The sequence below is a fragment of the Nothoprocta perdicaria genome, unplaced genomic scaffold, assembly GCF_003342845.1.
Source record: "Nothoprocta perdicaria isolate Ctin4 unplaced genomic scaffold, notPer1 scaffold_165, whole genome shotgun sequence".
NCBI classification, from domain to species: domain Eukaryota; kingdom Metazoa; phylum Chordata; class Aves; order Tinamiformes; family Tinamidae; genus Nothoprocta; species Nothoprocta perdicaria.
In genome coordinates, this window is record NW_020454816.1 from 623,469 (window position 1) to 645,578 (window position 22,110).

Here is a 22,110-nt window from a genome sequence, read left to right on the forward strand (position 1 = left end):
CCATTATTTCCCCATTGGGGGATCTATCCCCAATTAGGGGATCTCAGAGTGAATACCACTAAACCAGGGCTCTGAACCTGCTGCTGCAGGGCAGTAACCTGGGCCTCTCCATGGGGGCTCTGCTGCAGCAGGTTCCCACGTTTGAGCTGTCGTAGTGGGGCCACCAGAGCAGGGAGGAATTTTCCTGTCTCTATCCTCCAGCCTCCATCTCCAGGACATCTCCATGCTTACAGGACTGATTAAAAACAGAGACCTTACTTATTTCTGTAGAAAGCAAAAGTCCARAGCAAAAGCTCCTGGGGTGGCCACCGGAGCTGCAGGAATTCGGTGGCGTCGGCAGCATCCCAMGGGCTCTGCCGCAGCGGCTCCCTCCCAGCCCCAGTCATTCCACGGACACACAGGAGCGGATCAGCACGATCCATGTCTGCGCTCCGTGTACGACAAGCCCACTCCATCATTACCGGGAGCTTTTCCTGATTGACAGCATACAAAATAAGGGACGTGCAGAAGGGACGTGATTCTCCTTGTTGACACGGCTGTCGTGACGCTAAGCTTCAGAACTGCCTAATCTTCTTTTCACCCTGCCACACTAATGAGAGCAATCAAGAAAAAAAAGATATTCTCGTATTAGAAGCAAAGCAAAGGCAGGGTTTGACCTGTAGCTGGTTGCCAAAACACAACCACAAATTGCTAAAGGACTCTGTAAGTCAGAATTTTCTGATCAAAAATATCATAAAACCCCACRGCTTTCTATTTTCACACCAAGTCACAAGAGCTCCTGCTTAACCAGTCCTTAGTCTTTTAAAGCGATCTTTAGCCCAGGGCATGGCGCTGTTCTCAGCAGGGCAGGAGCTGAGGGAAGATGTTAAACACCTGGCTAGTGAATAACTGTTATCAGTGCTCGTTTTGGGAAAGAACATGGGTACCCTCTTGAGCAGGTGAGGGTGCAAGGGCATCTGAAGAGCTTCGAGGAGCTATGGGGAGATTTTTGCATACTCAGCTTTGATGCCACTGCAGGAAAAGCCAGGAGTCGGATGAGAGCTGAGTTYATACCAGACCCCAGCTCTTCTTCCCCGAGCAGCAGTCCCAGGCTATTTCCATAAGGGAATAGCAGGGAAGATGCCTGTGCRGTCACTGTCCAACTCCTTGTCCACATACAATTTTACACACCCACCATTTTCTTCCTCTCTCCAGCCCTTTCTGACTCACCCTGTTCTACTTCACAGACAACAGGGAAACTGAGGGGACTATGGGCCATATTTTTAAATACAGGTATGGAACTGTATTTTAAAACACTGGGGCTGCAGCCTTTGGGAAAGGCAGAAAGGGCACTCAAGACACCTGTTGTTTCTGGCTAGATTATTGTGCTTAAAGCCGGATTCTCTCCAGATATAAACCACGCTCCATTCCCAGGTTTGCAAGGGCATCGGGGGCTAAAGATCAGATCTCCTCCTGGCCCGCGTGGCAGCTCTGACAGCTCTATTTATAACAGCACCAAGAGCTTCCCACTTGGAGCATTTGCCTTCCTGGTAGTATTTAACTGGCCCTGGCTATTTAATTATTACCAGAATCCTCCCAAATTCCAGCTCGTTGGGTCATGCCGATGTTCAGAGCAACGGTACTTGTGCTGAAGCAGGAGGACTCTCAAACACGGCGAGGACGGGGAGAGCAGATCAGCATCCTCCTGACCAGGCCCTGTTTTTTATCCCTGTTCTTGGAGTGCATTGAGCATTAGCTTTGCACTGCAACTCTGGTTTCCACACATTTGTGTAATAATACATATAGACAGGGGCTGGACAGGCTACCAAAGGAACTGAATCCATTTTACAACTGAGTGGACAAAAAAATAAGCAGATAGAGTCACCCGAGATACTAGCCCATCCGGGCAGAGCCATGGCAGCCCCCTAAAGCACATCCCTTCAAATCTATGGCATAGACATAAAACACCACGGGAGATTCACTTGGAAATCTCTGGAAATCTCTTGAGTTGCTTCAGCTCTCTTTGTGGTTCTGCTAACTATATAYGTTTTTTAAAGAGTACACACGCAAATTCAGCTTCTGCGTGGCACACGTGCACTGCAGCTCAACTTGGGCTGCGAGCGAAGACATTTAGCGGCACATATGCTAGGAGGTGTCTGAACTTTAGAAAGACCAAAAAATCAGTACAGAGCAAGGAAAAAGCAGCATGAGCCGCGCGGGGCTGCTCAAAGGCACCTGGCATCGCCCAAAGCGCGACTCGGAATTGGGTTTGTGGCTTGTGGCTGCGCTTGGCCTGCGGGAAGGGGCACGGAGCCGAATTCCTGGAGCAGACACAGAGCTGAAATCCTGGAGAAGACGCAGAGCTGAAWTCCTGGAGCAGACACAGAGCCAAAATCCCGGAGCAGAGATGGGGGTGACGATCCGCACAGAGTGGGGCCACGCTCCTGCCCTGCCTCCTGGCTGCCGTTTGACGTGATCAAGATTTCCATGACAGATCACTCCTCCAAGCAGTATTTTGCAGGCAGAGCAGAGCCCTGAAAAGTGACGACTTAATCGCCACCGGGCAGCTCGACTGTCCCAAATGGGGCCATAAATCTCAGTGGGGCTTTCAGCACGGCTCTGGGGAGCACAGCTCCGACATTCCCGCARGGAGCTGGGGCAGAGCGCGATGTGGAAGCTCCCGAGCTTCCAGGGGCACTCACATACACCACTAGGCAGCTCACCAAGGCCTCACCACACGTGCACCCGGCTCGAGCAGCAGGCTGCAAGCAGAGGGGACCCGGGACTGGTTGCTCTTGGGGTGAGCTGGCCTCTCGTTAAATCACTAATTGCAGAAACGGTGGCTAACTGCACGCTGGACCAAGCACCAGGTGCCCACCAGCTCTCCAGAGATCGATGCCAACCCGCTCRCATCCGCTCTGAAGCGGCATAAGATCTTAGGGCCAAAACAACATTAGCAAATGCTCTGGGAAGGATGTAAGACCAGGGGCAATATATAACCAGTGCCCTGCAGGTCCCACTGCTTGTGACCCAGGAATTTATTGATCTAGGAGGCCCCATCTTTATATTTAGAGAAAGACCTTGCAAGCAGCTCATTTCATCCTACTGTAGGGAGTCAAAGGAGCAGCACTGTTGCACGCAGACAGCAGAAGAGCTGCAGTGTCCTGCATGTCCTCGGAGCTCTGGTTTGCTGTCACTCACCAGCACCAGAGGCTACCCGAGCCAGACGTGGTCAGAACAGGGCAGGTCTGGCGCCAACCACCGTGTTTCGGGCACCGCGAGCCTGTCTGACACAGCAGGGCAGAACCMAGAGGGTTCCTGTGCTCGCAATGCTTCGTTAAGCGGCTAAGAAACTGTAAAATTACACAAATGGTCATTAGCACGGGAAATATCAATACCAGCAGTGATTATGTTTTATTTATGGAGAACTAATTGTTCTGACACTGCCCAAGCTGGAAATGGGAAGCTCCTGCACTGCAGCTTCAGACCAGTTGGAAAGGCAGGTTTAGAAAGAGCCTGACGAGCAGCCATGGCTTTTACACTAAGCATAGACCCCACAAGCTCCCTCTGGATGCTTTTGGATGTCCTTTTTGGATGCTTTTTACAGGCACCAGCAGGTTCCCTCCTGGAAGGCCCTGTGCTTAAAATCTAGGMAGTGCAGACTCTGCTTTCCAACAGGGTAGCCCAGGGGCTGGCTTTGCAGAAGGCATCAGTTTTGGGGAAAAACTGGAATTCGTTCCTTGTTTTGTTTGGTCTTCAAACCCCATTAAAAGCACCGARGACTTTGCAAGAACATTTCTTGCAAATGGAGGGACGGGGGCAAAGAGGACAAGGCARGACAGATGGGTAAATAGTGAGGCCTGGGAACACACAAGGGAAGAGAGGGAGAAAAATAATCAGGCACGAAAAAAAAAAGGGGAAAATGAAAGAGAAAGGTTACACAAGAGCAGGATGTCGAAATCAAGAAGTAATTAAAATAATCAGTGCCGAAACGCCTGGAGGCCGGCCCGGGACTTGGCAGCAGGACAGCACAACGGGAGGATCTGGAGCAGGAATCGCTTCTTCACCGGGGCCTTTCTATGAGCCAAATTACAGCACGCAGCACTTGTGAAGCTGGGAAACAAGGAGCAAAAAGTCTGTACGGGCTCTGCTAAAAGCCTCATGCAGATACATGTCCCAGCTGCCAGGGGAAAACCAGGAAAACCTTCCCAAAAGGCAGCATGGGTGGATCAGCATCCCCAGCAAGGGGAATAATCCAGTCCCTGCAATGCTCTCCCACCAGTCACGACCCATTTCCCTTTTCCACTTGGCTACATCATAAGACTGTTCCTCTCTAAAACATTCAGAGAGAGCCCTTCCTTTATATATATATATATATATATATATATATATATATATTATATATAATTTTTTTTTTCCAGAAAAAAAAATGCAGAGTTTAGTTACTGATTTACAAGCCTCAGTCTGAGGTGCTGAGAAGATTCCCTGAGTTTCCCTGGATTGGCTTTTTCTTAGGCAAGGGAATGAGAAGGGCAGGAAACGCTATCGCATGCGCCGGCGCAGAGCGCTGCCTAAGTCCCCATTTTTAAGTGTGAATCTCTGAAACACAACATTTTCAAATGGTTCAAGCAATGMCCACAGTGCCTAGAGCAGCCTCTCCACAGGAAGGGAAGAAACCAGCACGGAACAGGGCCAACGATGGGCTGCAACCCCACAGCAGGCCCCCGTTTTACACCCATTTGTCTTCRGGAGACTGTGGATGAGAGGGAAAAGAGGTGGGAAGGGCGGCACGTGCAGGGATCGCAGCCCTGGGACGTTGTGCAACCTTCTCAGCAGGCTTCCAGAGACCCTCCCCTCCCGTCCCTGCTCCTCTCGGCRGGCACTGATGCATCCCAGGAGTTTGCCAAGGTGATTTATGTGCTGGGAGCGAGCGGCAGGAATCACGCTCCATAGGCTCCCAGTGAGCCATAGCGGAGGGGTCTGGATTGCAGGGAGAAACTTCTCGGCATTAGCCTATGGATGGGTACAGAACTGGTGTTTTTCTTCCCCTGTCTGCAATAGCTGCAGCTAATCACCAAGCCATGGAAAACAGCCCCGTGTCCAGCAGAAGAGCAGGAATAGAGCATTCCTGCCCTTCTTTTGCATTTCCSTTCTATAGATTAACAGCAAAGAATCCTTTTCTTCACCAAGATCAGGGAAGATACAGAAAAGATGCTCCTACCAACACCTCTTACCGCCTCTTTAGAGACAAAAACATCTCGCTTCTTCCTTGGAGCCATTTTCCATGAATTTACACAAAACTAGCAAGTCTGCTCTACGTAGCACTGGCTTGTAATACTTTTAACTTGTAATACTTTTAACTTTCAAGCAGGTATCACCACTGGACAGACGCTGCTGACTACCAAYAAGGCACCGATCTCGTACCCCAGTGGAAACAGCTGCTCCAGCCTCTTGGAGAGCGGTCAGCCACGGGTGCTCCCAGAGATGCAGCTCCTGCTCGAGGAATTACRACCCTCCTCATCCATCCTTCACGTCCTGGTCGCTGGTCGTGCTGTCTGAGAGGAGGCCGGTCTGCCCAAGGGGCCTCTGTGGTCCAATTCTGGCCTTTCTTACAAGAATATTGACCTGTATCTCAGGCACGTACACAGGACAGCAAACGTTTCACACCTAGCACCTCATCACACCACTTGGTTCTCAATCTTGGATCTTCAATCCCACAYCTGACTTTTGATGATATATTATTTGCTTCTCACTTCCCAAAACAGGGGCTCCCTCCCACTTTCCCACCATAAAAAAGAAAACCCAAACTGCCACTGCTGACAACAGAGCTAATATTTACACTTAATTACTGAAATTATTTTAAGTTTTGTGGAACGYTCAATAAAAGATGACCCTTGTAGATAAATTTATAATAGAAAACACGAGTTATAATACACAAGGCTCCTCAGAGAGCTGTTATCTATAGATATTTAAATATCTATATCTCTGTATCGTATAGACAATGTATATGCAGAGGCTCTTTCAAAATAGCTGGTCTGATTTCTGCCTCGTGCAGGAGGAAATGGATTCCTCAGCTTGAAGCTGTGTTTGTCTTCAGGCCTGCACAGGTGCCAAGGCTGATGTTAGGTGATTTATCAGGGCCCACTCCTGCTAAAGCTCCTCCAGAAGACACCATCAGTGTGTGCTCAGTAGGGCTGGCCACACTGCSTTTTTATTTAGACTTTAGAAATGACAAATGTCTTCTTGAGCAGCACCTTTCCAGAAAAAAAATATACACACACACATCTATATATTTATATGCACATTTAAAAAGCTCCATCAAAAGAAATTGTAGATTCTCCTCTCCAGCATAGGAGGAACAGACCCAACCACACTTTGCCTTTTCCCCCCAAAGCAAACGGAGCTGAGATTAAAAATCAGTTTCTCCGTGTTTTGGAGGTTCCCAGTCGGAGGGAAGCGGGAGGAAGCTGCAGTGCTGCAGGCTGCCTGGCTTCCCGCTCCTCTAAGTAGGTTACTGCCACCAAGGGGAGCAAGAGCCTGTAAATTAGTAAATTAACCTGCACGTTAATCCTTGCCCTGCTTGCCTGCAGCTGCGGAGTGCAAAAGTCTGGAAGAAATGGGAATATCCGAGCGCGTTCCCGGAGTGAGCGGCAGACGGAGTGGAGTGGCCAGTGGCATGAAGAGCAGAGCCCCTYGAGGACTCGTGGCCTTCCAGCTTTTCCTCTAGACTTGGATGTTTTCCTGAAAAGAAAGCTATGACTTCTCACATGCATTTGCTCGAGTCGAGTGGCAGGGAAAATGCCATGTGTGCCAGACCAAGAGGCTCCAGGGGAGAATCCCACCTGTTTCGTGGGATAGTAGGGATAGGTGGGTGAATCCTACCTATTTTCCCATAACATGACAGCATCTCCAGTGACCTGCACTGCAGCCAGCATCAACTGAAAATGGGAGCACTGAGATTCCCCTCCCTTTTGAGAGCTTCCTCATGCTCTAAATATCTCCTTTCCTATCTCGGTCCAACGAGCATCTTTAAAACTGAGATGCAAAGAGAGGGTAGGGGGAAACCCGGCTTCAGTTCTGAGGCCAAACTTACATACAGGAATTCAATAATCTCCACAGCTGCTGCTCTAAATTCTCTTTAATTCTGCAAATATCCTCATTGCAATTTCCATGTCGTGCTTCAAAGCTACAAAAGCTTGCAGGAGGATACTGGCTCAAGAGCACGTCCCTGGAATACATGTGCAGGAAGCTGCAGACCAGCCAGGAGGGTGCCCACATTTTGCTTGGGTTTCTGGAAAGCCAGCAGGGAAAACGTGGGAGCAAGAGAGGCAGTTTTGGCAGCTTCTCCGCGGACCGCGAATTGCAAACCCATTTGTGGCTCTGTCACCAGTGCAATAAATATTCCACTAACAGCAGCAATATCCTGCAGGAAGGAGACCCAGGAAGCACCTTCCTGTGCCTTGGCTGGAGCCAACTGAAGCTCCRCTCTGCCACCCTCTCCAGCACAAACTCCATGGTGAGGTAAAGCTTRAATTTTGGAGCAAACTTCTGCTCTCGTAGACGATGTGACCTGCAGCTTCTACCAAAGAGCYGTGCCCAGAGCCCCGGAGCGTTTTGCCCGCAGAGCCTGCAGCCCTGGAGCTCTCGGGCTGGCACAAGGGGCTCCATCCTCRCAAGGATGCCCGCAGCGCCAGGCACCTCTCCCGCTTCCTGGGAGCCTCTTCCCCGCATGGAGCAGCCGCCAGCTCCCCCCAGCCCCTTCCCACGCACGTGGGGACATCCCGGCCCTCGGCAGGGATCTGGGGCTGCTTCCAAGGAGCTCCTCCAAGAGGGATGCCCTGCGGTGACCACCTGCAGCGCCAGRCATGTCAAGGAGGTGGCTCTGGAGGTGTTCCCCGCTGGCAAGGTGCCYGTCCGGGCCGGTCTTTGGTGACCATTGTGCAGGACAGCAGCAAGGGCTCCAGCTTGGCCGGGTGCACCCGGGCAGCCCGTACAGGCCAACGCTCCAAAAACAACGCTCCAAAATCTTTGGGGAGCAGCCCCAGGAAATAACCAGGAAATCTTCCAGCTCCGAAATGTTTCACTTCAGTTTTGAAAAACTTCAAAGTCTTCCGGCTTTGTAATAAAGCTTAAATACRCATCAAAATAAACAGCGTTTTCCTTGCACAACCACATCGGCTAATACACAGGGAAATAAAACTTTTTTTTTCTCTCCTTTCCCTTGCATTCTACCAAAATCAGCAGGAATTTATAAATTGYTTAGGCTGACCTAGATCTGCTTCTTTACAGATAATGTTTTCCTCAAAAAACCTATGCAACCCTAAACAGACTCCTCGTTGGGAACGTGCTGACAGTGGCTGATGTGCAGACAGGGTTTGACCAAAACCTCTGCTAAATATTTCCTTTCAACCCTTTCACTTCTGCAGCGTGAAACACGTTAAGACGAAAAAAATAAACATTTCCCAGGTGGCCATTCCTGCCATCCAAGATGCAGTAGGTCTCACTGCAGGAAGCTGGAGGCTGGATGTTTCCTCCAGAAATTATTTCCTGCTTCACCCTTTCGGCTTATGCCGGAGTGAAGGGGAGCTCCAAGGAGCCGCATGGGGATCTCCTCCATGGGGATCTCCCAGATCCCGGGACACGCCGTCACATCGCCGCTAACGCGACCCAACATAGAATACAACGTGCCTTCCTCACCTGCCTTCCCTCCTCCAACCCCGTGTCCTGGTGGGACCATGGCCAGAGTCCTGGGAGTGACTTCGGAGCCTCCCTGTTACCAAGACGAGTYAAGGGGGGTTTAGGGGTCCCCGGCAAGTGCAGTGCCTGGAACRGTGTCCCAGCTGGCGCGACAACAGGTCTAGCAGCGCCTTGGACAAGACATTTCTAAGCAAGATTTCCTTCAAAACAAATGGAGAATTCAGCCACTACAGAAAGGGCACATGTATTCAACTCAGGTTTAATGCAAAGCGAATTTATGCTACGAGCTCCTGCCAAATAAAATACCTATCCCGGCCTCTTCCTCAGAGCTTCTGTTTGGGGGACTCGGACCAAAACACYGGTTACTCATGTGCAACAGGCTTGGCTTAGAGTAACATGCAGGTCGTGACAACAAGAAAGACTTGAGCTATGTTTCATTTCCACCAAAAAATCACCCCAGAATTCCCCAAATCACCAAACCGTTGAGGCTGGAAGGCAGCTCTGGAGATGGTCTATGGCAGACCCTGTGCTCCAAGCAGGGGCAGACRGAGCAGGTCCAGTCCTGGAGGCTTCATCTTCAGAGACCCTCACCACCCTCCGGGCAACCTTTGGACTGCTCTCACAGAGGAATGTTTTTGGCTTGTTTGCTGTGTTTAAATGGGATTTCATTTCCTTTTCACTCCCCCTTAATGCAGCGCAGGGCTGCCGGCTGTGCTCGCCGCGGGATGTGCTGCTGGCTTGCCATGGACTCATCTTCCACCAGGAGCTCTGTGATACTGTGGAGCTGAACTAATCTCGGGATGCAGGAGAAGCCAGCTCCATAGGTATTGCCTGGATTAGACTGAGATTCCAAGCTGGGAAAGGCAGAAGCGAGGAGCTTCCTGCCCAGCAGCCGGTCAGGAAAGCATGCGCCGTGTCCGCCTGCACCGCAGGAAACCATCATCCAAAGTGGTTCCRCAAATGGGAGCCGAGGCTGGTTTATTGTGCCTGTTCTTAACATAAATGCACATTTTTTGCTGCTAGATTTTTGCTTTGGATCCATATGCTGGTGAGCAGAGAGATTCCCCTCCTTAGCTCAGTCATGATCCGGGTTGAGGCTCCTTGGGACAAGATCAGCAGTGACAAAGCCGAGCAGGGCCAAGGCCACCGGGGCGGCTGGGCCTGTGGCACAAGAGGCAGGAGGAGGAGCTGAGGCSACAGGTTGATTCAGGCTTAAGAGGAGACCCGGGGGCATCTTARCCTTGTCTTCAGCCACCCACAGGGAAGGAGGAACCAGACTTTTCCCAGAGGTGTCCAGCGAAACCAGCAGAAGTTCAAGCTACTACTAGGGAAATTCCAGCTAAATGGGAGGACAAACCGGGGAAGCCAACATGTAAACTCACCCTGGTCGTGTTTTAATCAGCGCTGCCAATCTAGATAGGGGAAGGGCTTGTTTTTCCCAAAGGGGATCTTCTAAAGAAAGGGGCAGGTGGACGGTGTTAAGGGGCCCATCGTGTTAAGAGTTAAAGGGACGCTAACGGGGCAGGGGAGCAGCTGCAACTGGCTGAAGTTGCCCAAAACGGGCACTGCTGGCGTTCCRGAATGCTCTTGCCTGGCACGTAAGCAACACTAGAAGATGCAAAATCCTATCCTGGCTTTGGAAATACACAAGAAAATCCCCAGAAAATCAAAAATCCTTTCTTCCCACTTGCTTTCTCCAACCGACTGCTTTGCTGATCAGCAACACCGCACGGATAGCGCATCGGAGCCAACAGGAGCTAACTCTGGGAACACAAGTTTTGATAAATATAGCAGAGCAGCCCCTGCCAGCAGGCATCAGCAGGGCTGAATTCCACCGTAAGCGCTCAACGTGTGACCAGATGCTGGGTGTTTACTGCCTGCGAACGCCAACAAGGCGCAATTCCCGCCACCCGCTCCAGCACGGAGCCAACCCGGCACCACATGGAGCAGGAACGGACCCGCTCAGCCCAAACTGGGCCACATTTAGTGCAAATGGGGCCCAGCTGTCACATCCCTGGCAGGTGGATACGAGTATCTTTGGTGTCCACCATAGGGTGCATGGCACTTTGTTACTTGCAGTGCCTGAACACTTGGCTCCTCCAGGCTTCCCGGCTTGCACGGTGCTGGCACAGCCACGCAGCTGGGGTGCATTATAAATAACACAGAAACATGAGTTATAAACCTGACACGCACCTTTTTATGCCAAATTCTACCCTCCTGGGTCATCTATTTATCTTCTACCAAGAGCAAGAGGTTTTACACTTGCTCAAGACTCGCAAGGATCAAGCAGCTTGCACAGCCCTTGCCCATTTCTCTTCAGAATCATTGCTTGATGTTTCCAAAGGTGATTTTTAGCCTTTAGAACTGCTAGGGAATCCATACCAACTTTCATTCCAAAAGCATTTACAGGAGCTGAGCTGCAGATCCAGGGAAAAGGGAGATCTACCCTGGAAATACTGACAGACAGTTAAACATAGAGCTGCTGGCAGAGAATATTTTTCCAATAGCAGAAAGACTCAAAGTTATAAGGCCTTTTTTTCTGCTGTTGATTTAAAAATATATATATATGTATATATACCTTGTGTATCTTGTGATCATGCCCCTGATGATGCTTTCAACTTTCTGTTCAGCAGCACCTGGAATTTCCGAATTAACCCTTGAAGACAACTGAGCCTGGCTCCAGCAAACACCACACAAAACACACTGAATAAAAAATGAGCATTTTGCAACACAAATTTGTGGATTTCAGGCTTAGAAATCCCCGGGAAYGCTGCTTACTCCCTGTTTCTTGGTGAGTTTCTCCTCCTCCCCTTCTCTCTGAGAGCATCCTAATATTCTTCCCCTCGATGAGCTCTATGAACCACACATGCCTGCCGCCTCATGCTCGGAGCCGGGCGAGAGAATGCGCAGCGCTGCCTCTCCCTACTTCCCGAGAAAGGAGCCACAGGAAGACTGAGCCGCGTGGCTCCGTCCTCCTGCCTCCCCGACGGATTTAAGGAGCGCGGGAGCTGGGAAGTGGCAGCTTCCACAGATGGAGCCTGCACTCCGAAGGGCAGCGCCGAGGACCGTGGTTTCCTCCCAGAGCCACCTGCCCGCTCGCTCCCTCCGCCAACGCTCTCCGCCGGGATGGGCTCCTCGCGCCGGCGGTGCCTCCAGGTGGCACATGCTGCTTTTCCTCTCCCCTGCCTCCTTTCCCGCCGCGACCGACCGCGCGGCAGGTGGAGGGGGAGCCGAGCGGGGGCTCTTACCTTTCGATGGTCGCCTTTGTTTCGTCTGCAGCGAGGAGAAGGTCCCCATGACGGCCCCCATGGCGAGTTTGGGGGGAGGATGGCCAGGGGCTGGGCTGGGGGGGGTGCTTTGGGGCTCTTCCCCCCCACACCCCGTTCCAGCCAGGGAAGAAGCCTACGTGAAATGCCCACCAGAACCAAACGGGGGGGAAAAGCAGCGAGGAAGTGGAGGGAAGAGAGCGGAGCGGGGAGGAGGAGGCAGAGCCGCGCGCTGCAGCTCGCGCTCGGCGAGCGCTCCGCTCCCAGGGATTTTTTTTTGTAAGTCAACACACACGCACTGACTCACAGCCGGCTGCGCGGTTATTATTCAAAACAGCTCCCCGCGCACATTGAAATGCGCGGTGGGTTCCCCCGGCCAGCGGCGGCATCCCAGCGCTGAGCGGAGCGGCGGCGCAGGCCGGTGCCTCCTCCCGGGTGCTGCGCCCGGGGTTTGGCCTGGGCCCGCTGCTCGGAGCACGGAAAGGGCGCTCGGAGCGCGGCCGCAGGCGCCGGGCTCGGCTGCAGCGAGGAGCGCGCGCCCCTTCCCGGGCAAGGGGGCACTGCGGGTGGACGGGGGCTGCACACGGAGCCCCCGGGGGCAGGCGGCTCCCGGCGCCCGCTCCGCACTGGGGCATCCCGCAGGGCTGGCAGGAGTCGGCTCACGGAGCCAAAGGCAGCACCGGCGCAAGCAGCTGAGGAAATGCATGGAGAGCCCGGGCTCTTCCGCAGGAACACCAGGGCAGGTAACACTGAGATGCCCAAGCTGGGAATCGAAGTCTCTCTGTGCCCGGGCACTTGTTTGGGAGYCTCATCCAGTCCGGAGCCACCATCGGATGCGCTGCCGGCCCTGCTCRCAGCGGGACCCCCAGGCAGCCGTGGAAAGCTGTGCCAGGGCAAGACTTCTTCATCCGCCTATTGCCACCATCTATTTCATGACTATTTTAGCTATGTTTCCACATCAAAATATTGCCTAGGTCTGGTGAGAAAGGAGAAACAAATTATTCATTTTCTACCACCAGGAGCAGCAGCTGCCACTGGGATGCTCAGCTCCCCAGCCCTCTTCCTGGGAACGCTGCCTCCGAGCTGTGGTGATCCAAAGCAATCCCTGTCCATGGAGGCAAGGCTGCCAGCAGCAGCCCTGCTCCCCCTGCAAGACAATACGTCCCAGGGAGGAGCAACACGGTCACCAAGAGCTCCAGTGATCAGGAAGAGACACCACATTGCCACCACCCGCATCCCAAGGTGCCAGGGGCCTCCCTGGCATCCCTTGGATCCAGGCCATGCCAAAGGCACATGGTCTGGGTGCGACACAGCAGGCTGCCTCTGTGGTGAAATACTGGCAAATGGTGATTTAGGCAGCTGAAACTGCAGCCYGGTGCTGCTCTGTTATCCGCTTGGAATAACCCTGTACACAGAGGCGTGTGGGAATATGGGAATATTCAGGCGTTTGGTTTGTTTTTGAGGGAAAAAAGAGATTCTTCTTGCCTTGAAAGTGATAGTAAAAGATCTCTGGGCAATCACGGCACCGAATGATTCCACCCGTTTTCGTTAGGAGGACCCAAATGTGCCGGAATGAGGGCGGGAGGAAGGTCCCGGCAGCGCCCGGGAAGCGAGCGCAGAGGCCCCGCTCGCCGGTTCAAAGGCAGCTGCTCCCTCCCACGGCCTCACATGGGGATCCCGGAGGAACATAAGCACATAAATACTCATGAATTAGTGCGTTTGACACAGCAGGCAGGAAAACTCTTCCAAGGAGAGGAGCATCCACATAAATCAAGCTAAGAGATAACACTTGTTGAGATGGATGGGGGGAACGCTGACGGCCACCTCGGCAGCAGCGGCTGAGCCGTTAGCAGAGCATTCCCACTGCAGGCAACAACGAAGACCAACCTTTGATGGCGATGGGGAAATGCCGGGTTCTAGCTGCACTAGGAGTCCACGTGAACATCTCGGGTAAGAGCTGCTACCACAGGAGCAGAATTTCTTTGGGGGGAGAGGATGACGCACTGCGCCGGTGGCCACCACACCGACTCGCGTGCACGAGCAGCGCTCTGGAGCTCTGATTGCTACTCCGTTTTCAGCCCTGTCACCCCTTTGGTGGTACAAGAGGGGTACACCCCTTTCGGTGGTACAAGCTCCCTGTTGGTGACTCTCCTGCTGACGGTCCCTTCCCGACAGGAAGCAGAGATGGCCAGTTCATCCCTCAGAGCCTGGAGAGCAAAGAGATGCCTCGAGAATATCCCAACATTAGGGAAACTCATTCTGCTTTACTTCGTGTCCCCAGAGGACCAAATTGAACATCTGCCTAATAGGAGYACAAACTAAACCTAAAAACGGGCTACAAGGTTTCCCATCTCCACATCGGTCTGAGGGCTTCCAGGGAGGTTCTTCTTTAAAAAGCCTAGATAATGATGCAAACAACCAAATCCTTTTGCCTTCCTACATATTCCAGACCCAAGTAGTAAGCGACATGGATCAGATGAGGTTCCATCTCTACTAGATTAAAGAACTTCCACTTTTCGTATTCTAAAACTGTTTGGGGAAACATCTCCTGGCAGCCCCGTGGCCACTTCTCCTGCACAAGGGGACCAGGGCACGAGGAGCCAGGGAGGCCCCAGGGCCACCCTGGGTTTCCGTCCTCTCCTCCAGCCCATTCCGCTTTCCAAACTGCCCATGAAAACACAGAAAACTGGTTATCAGGAAAAGCAAAAGCAGGAGGAAAGGCTCCCTTTGCTACGGAACAACGCGAGGATTCCTGTTGCTTAGCAAATTTTGAGGCAGCTGCAGCCGCCGCGCTCGGGGCCGGCACCGCCTCTCCGGGCGCTCTGCACGGCGGGACCCGCTGCCCCCGCGCAGGACTCACCGTGCGGGGCAGAAACACGTCCCAAGAGGAGCCCAAGGGAGCTCCTGGAGGGAAGAAGCAGCCGTCACCTTCCTCAGGGCRCCTGCAAAGCACCTGGGCTGCTCGCAGCTCCCTGGGACCCCTGTGCCGGCTGGAGCGGCCCAGGAGGTCCCCGCACTGGAACCCTCCCGCGTGCGGCCGTAACCTCGGCTGTGCTGAGACCTCTCCTCTCRCAGCATCCTCTGTCTGCCTCTGCTCTGTTTTTCTGCAATTATCAACACAAAAATAATTACTCCATTGGAAACTAAGGTTTCACCAACTACACTAGCAAATTCCTAGCTTGGCATGCAAGGAATTTGCTATGGAAATACATCATTCAACTGGATTGCCCTGGCTTGAGGCATGGAGTCGTACAGCATGAACACTAGCTTATAAAAATCCAGCTGCCAAGCAAGCAACAAATAGATAAATAAAGCTGTTCCCAAGACCTATAGGGATAACGGGGTGACCAGCCACTGGGACACCTACCTGATGATGGAGTAAAATGAGGCAGCTGGTTTCTGATAGTCTATATCCATAAGAAGTGTTTGGAACGTCCTTATATACTTGTACTTTAAAATGCCACCCATGTAATTAAGCAAGTGACTAACGAGGCAGGTGGCGACGGGAATGCAGCGTCCCCCTCACGAGACGCTCCCGTCAGGGCACACGAGCTTCTGGGACCGAACATCTAGTTACTCATTTTGCTCTCATTCATAGTAATGTAAATTRTCAACTCTATCGACCTCCTACTGAAGATTTTCATAAAGTTGGAATTCAAGATTTATGCATTTCGCTTCTTCCAGAACCTAAATTTTGGAAATACTTCCTAGAGCAGCAACACCACTCAAGTGCCTATTTATCATCCTCCTTCTCCCTTCACAAACCATTCTAACACGCAGGACTGTTTCCAAAAGGAAACTTTTTGCTCCTGGTAAGGACCTAGCAGCAGGACAGGATCTATTAGAAGATTCATTGCTGCTCCTCCATGGCCCAAAGCAAATTCTCACACTAGTCAGCTTTGCCAAACCTCCAAAGCTAGAGGGCCTCCCTTCCATTTTGATGGGAATATATTTTCATGACATGAAAGCTGCTGAGAAACAGTAAATAATAATGCTGAGAGGCCAGATGGAGCAGAGGAGCCTTAATGGGTCAGAATCATCTCGAGCTCCATGTAAACAGAGCAGGTGGTTGGAAAGATCCTTGGTGTGGCAAGCAAAGCAGGGCAAAGAGAGACAAAACCCAGAGCAACGTTCACTTGGTGCCACCAGCAGAGAACAAAGATGTGGGTGTCTGGAACATTCAACGAGGGCTGCTCCGAGGTCTCATCCCGTCCTTGGGATCCCGCACGTGGATCTCGCCGTCCCGGCCTCTGCCCTGGGACTCACCTCGTGCCACTCTGCAGTCTGAGGCAGCACGGAGAGCTGCAAACACAACTAAATTATCAGCTGCTGGGTTGTATTTGTTTTAGTAATAAAACTGAGCAGAAGTACACAGAGCAGATCTAATGCTTGCCCTAAGGACCTTACATGCTAAATTAGAGGGCTGATGCAGTTCAGAGAGGGAGGGCTTCGGATTGCTGGTGACAACTCCACGGGAACACAAGGGAGGGCTGGTTCCCTGCCTTCGGCTGGAGGGTTTCTGCTGCAAAAAGGAGCACATTTCCAGGGGTAAAAAAAATTAAGGCATGGGAGGGAGATGGAAAGTTGGCAAACACAGAGGTGAAGGACAGCACGGAGCCGGGAACAAAGGAGCACGGAGGCGGCGAGGGGAACAGCAAGGGGGACTCGGGAGCATCCTTAGTGGCTGGACAGCGAGGTGGGAAACCACCAGCAGTGTCACTGCTGAAACCCCCTCCGCGTCGCAGGCTCCAGGGAACATCCATTTCAGCCAAACGCAGGACAGAGCGTGAGGAATTGTGCCCTCTTCTTGTGCAGGGAGACAAGGACACTCGTTCAGGCAACAGGAACGGACACGAGTGAACATGGCTCAACCCAGACCTGCTCCCAGGGGCATGAAAACCATGTCAAAAGTATGTAAGGAATGAGAACACTGAATATCCATCGGGGTTWGCAGCCACTTCCACTTGCATCTCACCATAACAGCCACAGACGGCTGGTGGAAAAGATGATTTTTCCATTATTATTTCCACAGAGCACTGATAAAACCGACTCCCAACAACAGCACAGTCGGTGATTTGGCTTTGGGAAGGGCAAGCAGGGAGGAAAGTCCCCATGGACCCATCTCTCCCCTCTGCTTTTGCTCTTGCTGAGCAGGTTTGGAAGGAACGTGCCCAGGCACCGGCATGCAGGGCAGGTCAGCGAGCAGGGGCACACACCAGCAGTGGCAGTGCCACGTTCAGCYGCTGTTTTTGTGTCACGCTGCACTTAGCACCACGGGGGCTTCTAAAAGGGAACGGAGAGCCATTAGACACCCTAAGGTGGCTTCGGTTTGTGTCGACTTAAATCACATCAGCTGGAATGAAACCTATACTCTGGCTATGCATTTGTACTCTTCCATTCTGACTGTGCCAAGAATGGACAACAGGCATGAACAGTTCCCAGGCCAGGCTCTGCCAAAAGATGCTCCGGAAAAGTCAGAATCATGATTTTTTCCAATCAGGAAATGCAGCAGGTTTACACCAAAATGACAGACAAAACTCACTGGATCTTTCCCTAACTTTCAAATTAAGCACRACTTCCTCAGTGAATATTCTGCATTTTATGTTCTTTGCTAGTAGAAAAAAAAAAAGTGACAATGTTTTTCAACTAAAATGTTCGCAGTTTGAAGCTAGATAAAACAAGGCATTAAAATGGAGATTAGCTTTGCGAGACCCATTAAGGAAAAGCGAGCACCAATTCTCCCGTGCTCACAATATTCGGCGCGCCCAAAGCCAGGTTTATGTCTCTCTTAATTTTCCAGCCTGTAAATGCACATCTTGCGATGCACTGCCCTTGAAATCTGCTTGCACTGAAATAAGACTTGCTTTTTGAGCCGAGGACAYGGTTAGCATCGGTCGAGGCTCTTGCCAGGCAATACATGGTGACTGGCAGGTGAGGTGCATTAASCTGCACTCCGTCTTGTGCGGGATGGAGCCGACGCTTTGCTCGGAACCGGGCTGGCAGTTTCCAAAGGCTAATATTTGGCATGTGCCTGGATTACCCACAGGAACACCCTGCTGCAGCGAGTCCAGACAGCAACAAGCTTCATATGAAATTGTATACGTACACAGCGTGGTCGGTCACCGGGATCTCTGCGAGCAATCCTGGAGAATCACGTTGTCCCTATGGAAACCTCCAGCCTGGTGACGCGCACGCCGATTCCTACGAGCAGTTTATATCCTAGAGACACTCGCCAAATGAGAACGGAAACTAAACGGCTCCAGAAGGATCATTTTCCAGCTCATGTTTTCAAATGCAGCAGGATTCTGGGCAAAGCAGTGTGACRGTGTGATGCTTAAACCAGGACCTCCTCACCTTGGGACATCACGTGGCAAAACCCTCTGGTCTCTAGCAGTTTCCTCAGAACCATTTAGATTCTTGCAGGCATTTCCCAAGGAGTTTAAACCACTGGTATTTTATGCTTTAGGCCCCATATCAGCATATGTTTCCAMGCTTGCTGAAATCCCAAGATCCAATCAAAAGCCCAACCTCATTCCCAGAGCTTGCCATGGATCCTCCAAGTGAAGTCTCAATCAAGAGCAGTGCTGGGAGCACAGCCACCACATTCCCCTGGGCACCCACTGACCYGCACCAGACACACAACCAACTCTGACAAACTGGGACTCATCCCATGGTCTGCACARGGCCTCCTATCCTGGGGAACATGTTTAACATCCCCATGGAGTATTTCCTTCTGCAGAACCAGAGCGCGGCCTTCCTCTTAACTTAGTTGGTATGAGAGATTCCCATGAGGGGAAATTCTTGTGTCTCTGCAGAGCAGCAGCACGTGCCTGTGAGTGCCCCAGGGATCTGCCACGTGGGAGCAGGGCATTAAAATGCCATAAAACTGCAGCATGGGCAATTTGGGCGAAGCTGATGAATAACTGACAGGGCAAAAACCATGCAGTTCCAGGCAGCTCTCGGCTTTCTGCTCAGGTCCCTTCAACATGACTTATTCTTTGCTTTAGATGTGAGTCTTGCCAAGAGGAATGGCTGTAAAAAAATTATCAGCCTCACAAGCAACAAATTTTTAGCAGTCCCTCTCCATGGGATGCCAGGACTGCCCTGGGGATTTCATTAACGTAGGGAAGGGCGCCCTGTCACAGAAGAGCCACCGAGACCTTAGGAAGGGGACCTGGCACAAGCCCCTTGCGCGGACGGAGCGAGGAAACGGAGAGCATCGGCTCCCAATTTAATGAGCTCAAAAACCACAGGGATGACAAGGCCACTCACCCAGGGACTCTCCAACTACAAAACCTTCTGAAAACTGAAATACTTCATCTTCTTGCCTCTTTGACGGGTCTAGGTGAAAAAGTCTAGCTCCATCCTATCCTTGCGCACGGAAGGATCAAGAAACGTCCAAATTCACCCACCAGCATTCAGGAAAAAGAGGGAAGAAGAAAGACAAAGAATAGAGCTCTGCTGCTTCTGAGCCCTGCGTTCCCGACCTTTTATCTGCACGGAGTCGCTGCCTTGGTTGCTACAAGATACAGCAGCACGAAACGCTCCAAGGAAGTCGCTCTTTGTCCCCGCTCGGGTGCCGGAGCACTGCAGGAACACGGGGTCGGGGWCACCCAACAACGAGGGCTGCAGGGACACGGCGGCCACCAACACACCCCGACCCCGAGGGGCTCCCACATGCGGCCGGCACAAGAAGCATCCTGCACACCCAGGAGCTACTCCCAGCGCACTGGAAGGAAACAAGGTGCTCTGGAAATTGGAGGCATCTCTGCTGCAGCAGGATTAGCCCAATCTTAYTGGAATGAATTGGGGTGAAATTCCCAAGGGCAAGATCATAAACCACTGAAATCTGAATAAATGCTTCCAAAACTCAGCACATTCTGCTCAGGCCCTGGAAACAAGGACAAAGCTCTACTGACAACTGCCTATTTACAAAAAAGAAAACCAATAGGATAAAAACAGACAGACTCATGTTACGAGCCAAGACACATAATGATATTTGATAACAACATTTTTGATAACACAGAAGAGGGCACCGCCAGTGGCATGGGGTAGCGCTGGCCGGACAGCCCCCAGCACATGTTACTCATGCAGGCTGCCCCATATCTCACCCTAGACCTACTAGATTGGCTTGTGTGAGGGCATCTTCTCMAATTCAGATTTTGGTGTCCAAAGGACACCAAAAATCCCATCTTCGTTTCTATGTGGTGACCCGTTGAGCGCTGGCTTCTGGGCCCGCCTGGCACTACAAACGTRAGCGCAGCCCAACACAGCTCAGCAGCCCCCAAGGTGCCCCCAGCACACGGCTCCAGYGTTGGTTGGTGCCGCACGAGCCCTGTGAGCTCCACGAGAGCAAACACAAGCGTGGATGGCTGGGGTTAACTGCAGTGAAACCAGGGAGCACCTCTGAACCCAGCCTGGGAAAGCAGGGGGGACAAAACTCTCCTCATGGCTAAGACAAGGAGGTCGTGGTCTAAGTGCCGTCCTTCCTGCGGGAAACCCGGGAYGTGGCTGCTCTTCCTCCCAGGAGAATCATCCCCTTTACCTGGCAGGGAAGGGCTGAGGCCCTGGAGCTGCTGCCCCACGGAAGCACCGTGCGCGCCCAGCAGCGCTGCCAGCGCCGCTGGAATCTCTCCCACCTCCCCCGGAATCCGCACGCCGCGGCGCATCCCCTGCCCCTCTCCATTCAACGACGCTGCCTGTAAAGAATTCAAAGAGTTATTTTTATTGTAGCTGTTCCTAATAGTTTCCCGTGGGAGGTGGGATGCCTTCAGCTGGATGCAGCCGTGTGGCTTGCGCTCTGCTTTGAGGTAGCTAAAACCCCAGCTTCAGATGTACCGCAATTATTCCCGGCAATTATCGCCTCCCTTTCATTTTTTTGCCATTAATTTGATTTTCCTCACAATCTCGTTAATGCTATAGCCTGCATTTTTTTTTCCAACAGTAAGGGCTGTTGAATAAACCAGTAAAACACTTAACTGCTCTTTTCTATAGAGTTAAAACGTCCTGCAGATTTAATGGTGAAATTTCTGGATTTTTCTGAGAGAAAGACAGCTCTAGCCCCAGGAATGCTCTTATTAATACATCAGCTAGGGCAGCATTACTACTGCACAAGGGCTAGAAACTCTGCTCACACGTTTTGCAGAGCATAAAGATGCCACCTGCTTTTCCTCAAAGCAGGGATTTCTTCAATTATTCTCTAAGAAAGAACTTCTCTCTCAATACAGCAGACACAGTTGGGTAACTGCTTCTCTCACCTCTCCAGACCAGCCTGAAAGCACCAGTGAAGAACAGACCTGACCTTGTTATTTTCTTTTTCAATGCACAAGTGGAAACAGAGCAAATTAAAAACTCAATTTAGCTCTGTGATGAACTATTATAAAATATTTTTAAAACAACAACAAAAACAGGTAGGCTCCTGTATCCCTCTGCCTTTGTGGCATATGTTTTAGAGAGGCAGCTTTATTTTCAGCCCGTCAGAGCAAGGCACGCAGCAAAGCTCAGCAGCTGCAGGCAGTTTCCTGCAGCSCCGCTCGCGTGCGGAGCGGTGCCGAGAGGAAGAGCCAGCGCTGGATCCAGAGGGGCTGCGGAACGGCAGCCTGAGCGGGGCGGCTCTGCACAGTGTGGGGTGCAGCGCCCGCCTCTCTATATCCAGCCCTCTGGAAACACTGGGGGAAAATATCACATGAAGGGGGATGCTGAGGCTTGGACTTCCAGCTTGCTTATGGTCTGTGCTGTCTTGGTAGGTACCGAGGTAGTGGCAGTCCCCACATTTGTCACTTGAGGGCCTTTTGTGCCCAGCAAACGTGTCCTGCTGGGAGYGGAGGCATGCAGGCGAGCGGGGAGGAGTGGACAGGGCTGGAGCCTCGTGCTCCTGTCCCATCGCTCGTCCCTCCACGTCCCACCACATCCCTCGCCTGCAGCCCAGGGCCACGGTTTGCACCTCCTCACTGCGAAGCCTCACGAGACCAGCTGCTCACAGCAGATCTGCTGCAGACATGTGGCTGGCTCCTCATCACCCGAGGGCTGCATTGCCACCARTGCCCCAGAGGCCTGAGAGAGAAGATGGAGCAACCCAAAAGAGACCCTAAACACCTCTTGTTGTCCCAGTTCTCTGCGGAGCTGGGAAAGGCGGGTGATSCCAGATGAGCTACCTCTTCCTACGGGA

General features: G+C 52.0%; 1 protein-coding gene across 2 annotated transcripts in view; it reads right to left on the reverse strand.

The window, feature by feature from the left end:
• Positions 1 to 22,110, reverse strand: part of KCNIP1 (potassium voltage-gated channel interacting protein 1) — a 183,379-nt gene that overhangs the window by 103,023 nt on the left and 58,246 nt on the right. Inside the window, exon 1 of one of the 2 annotated variants that reach the window (XM_026035686.1) lies at positions 11,925 to 11,985. The exons of the other annotated variant lie outside the window; for it this stretch is intronic. Within the exon in view, the coding sequence (XP_025891471.1) occupies positions 11,925 to 11,985 (61 nt within the window). Of the gene's footprint in view, positions 1 to 11,924; positions 11,986 to 22,110 lie in introns of those variants that run through there. 2 annotated transcript variants of the gene reach the window in all.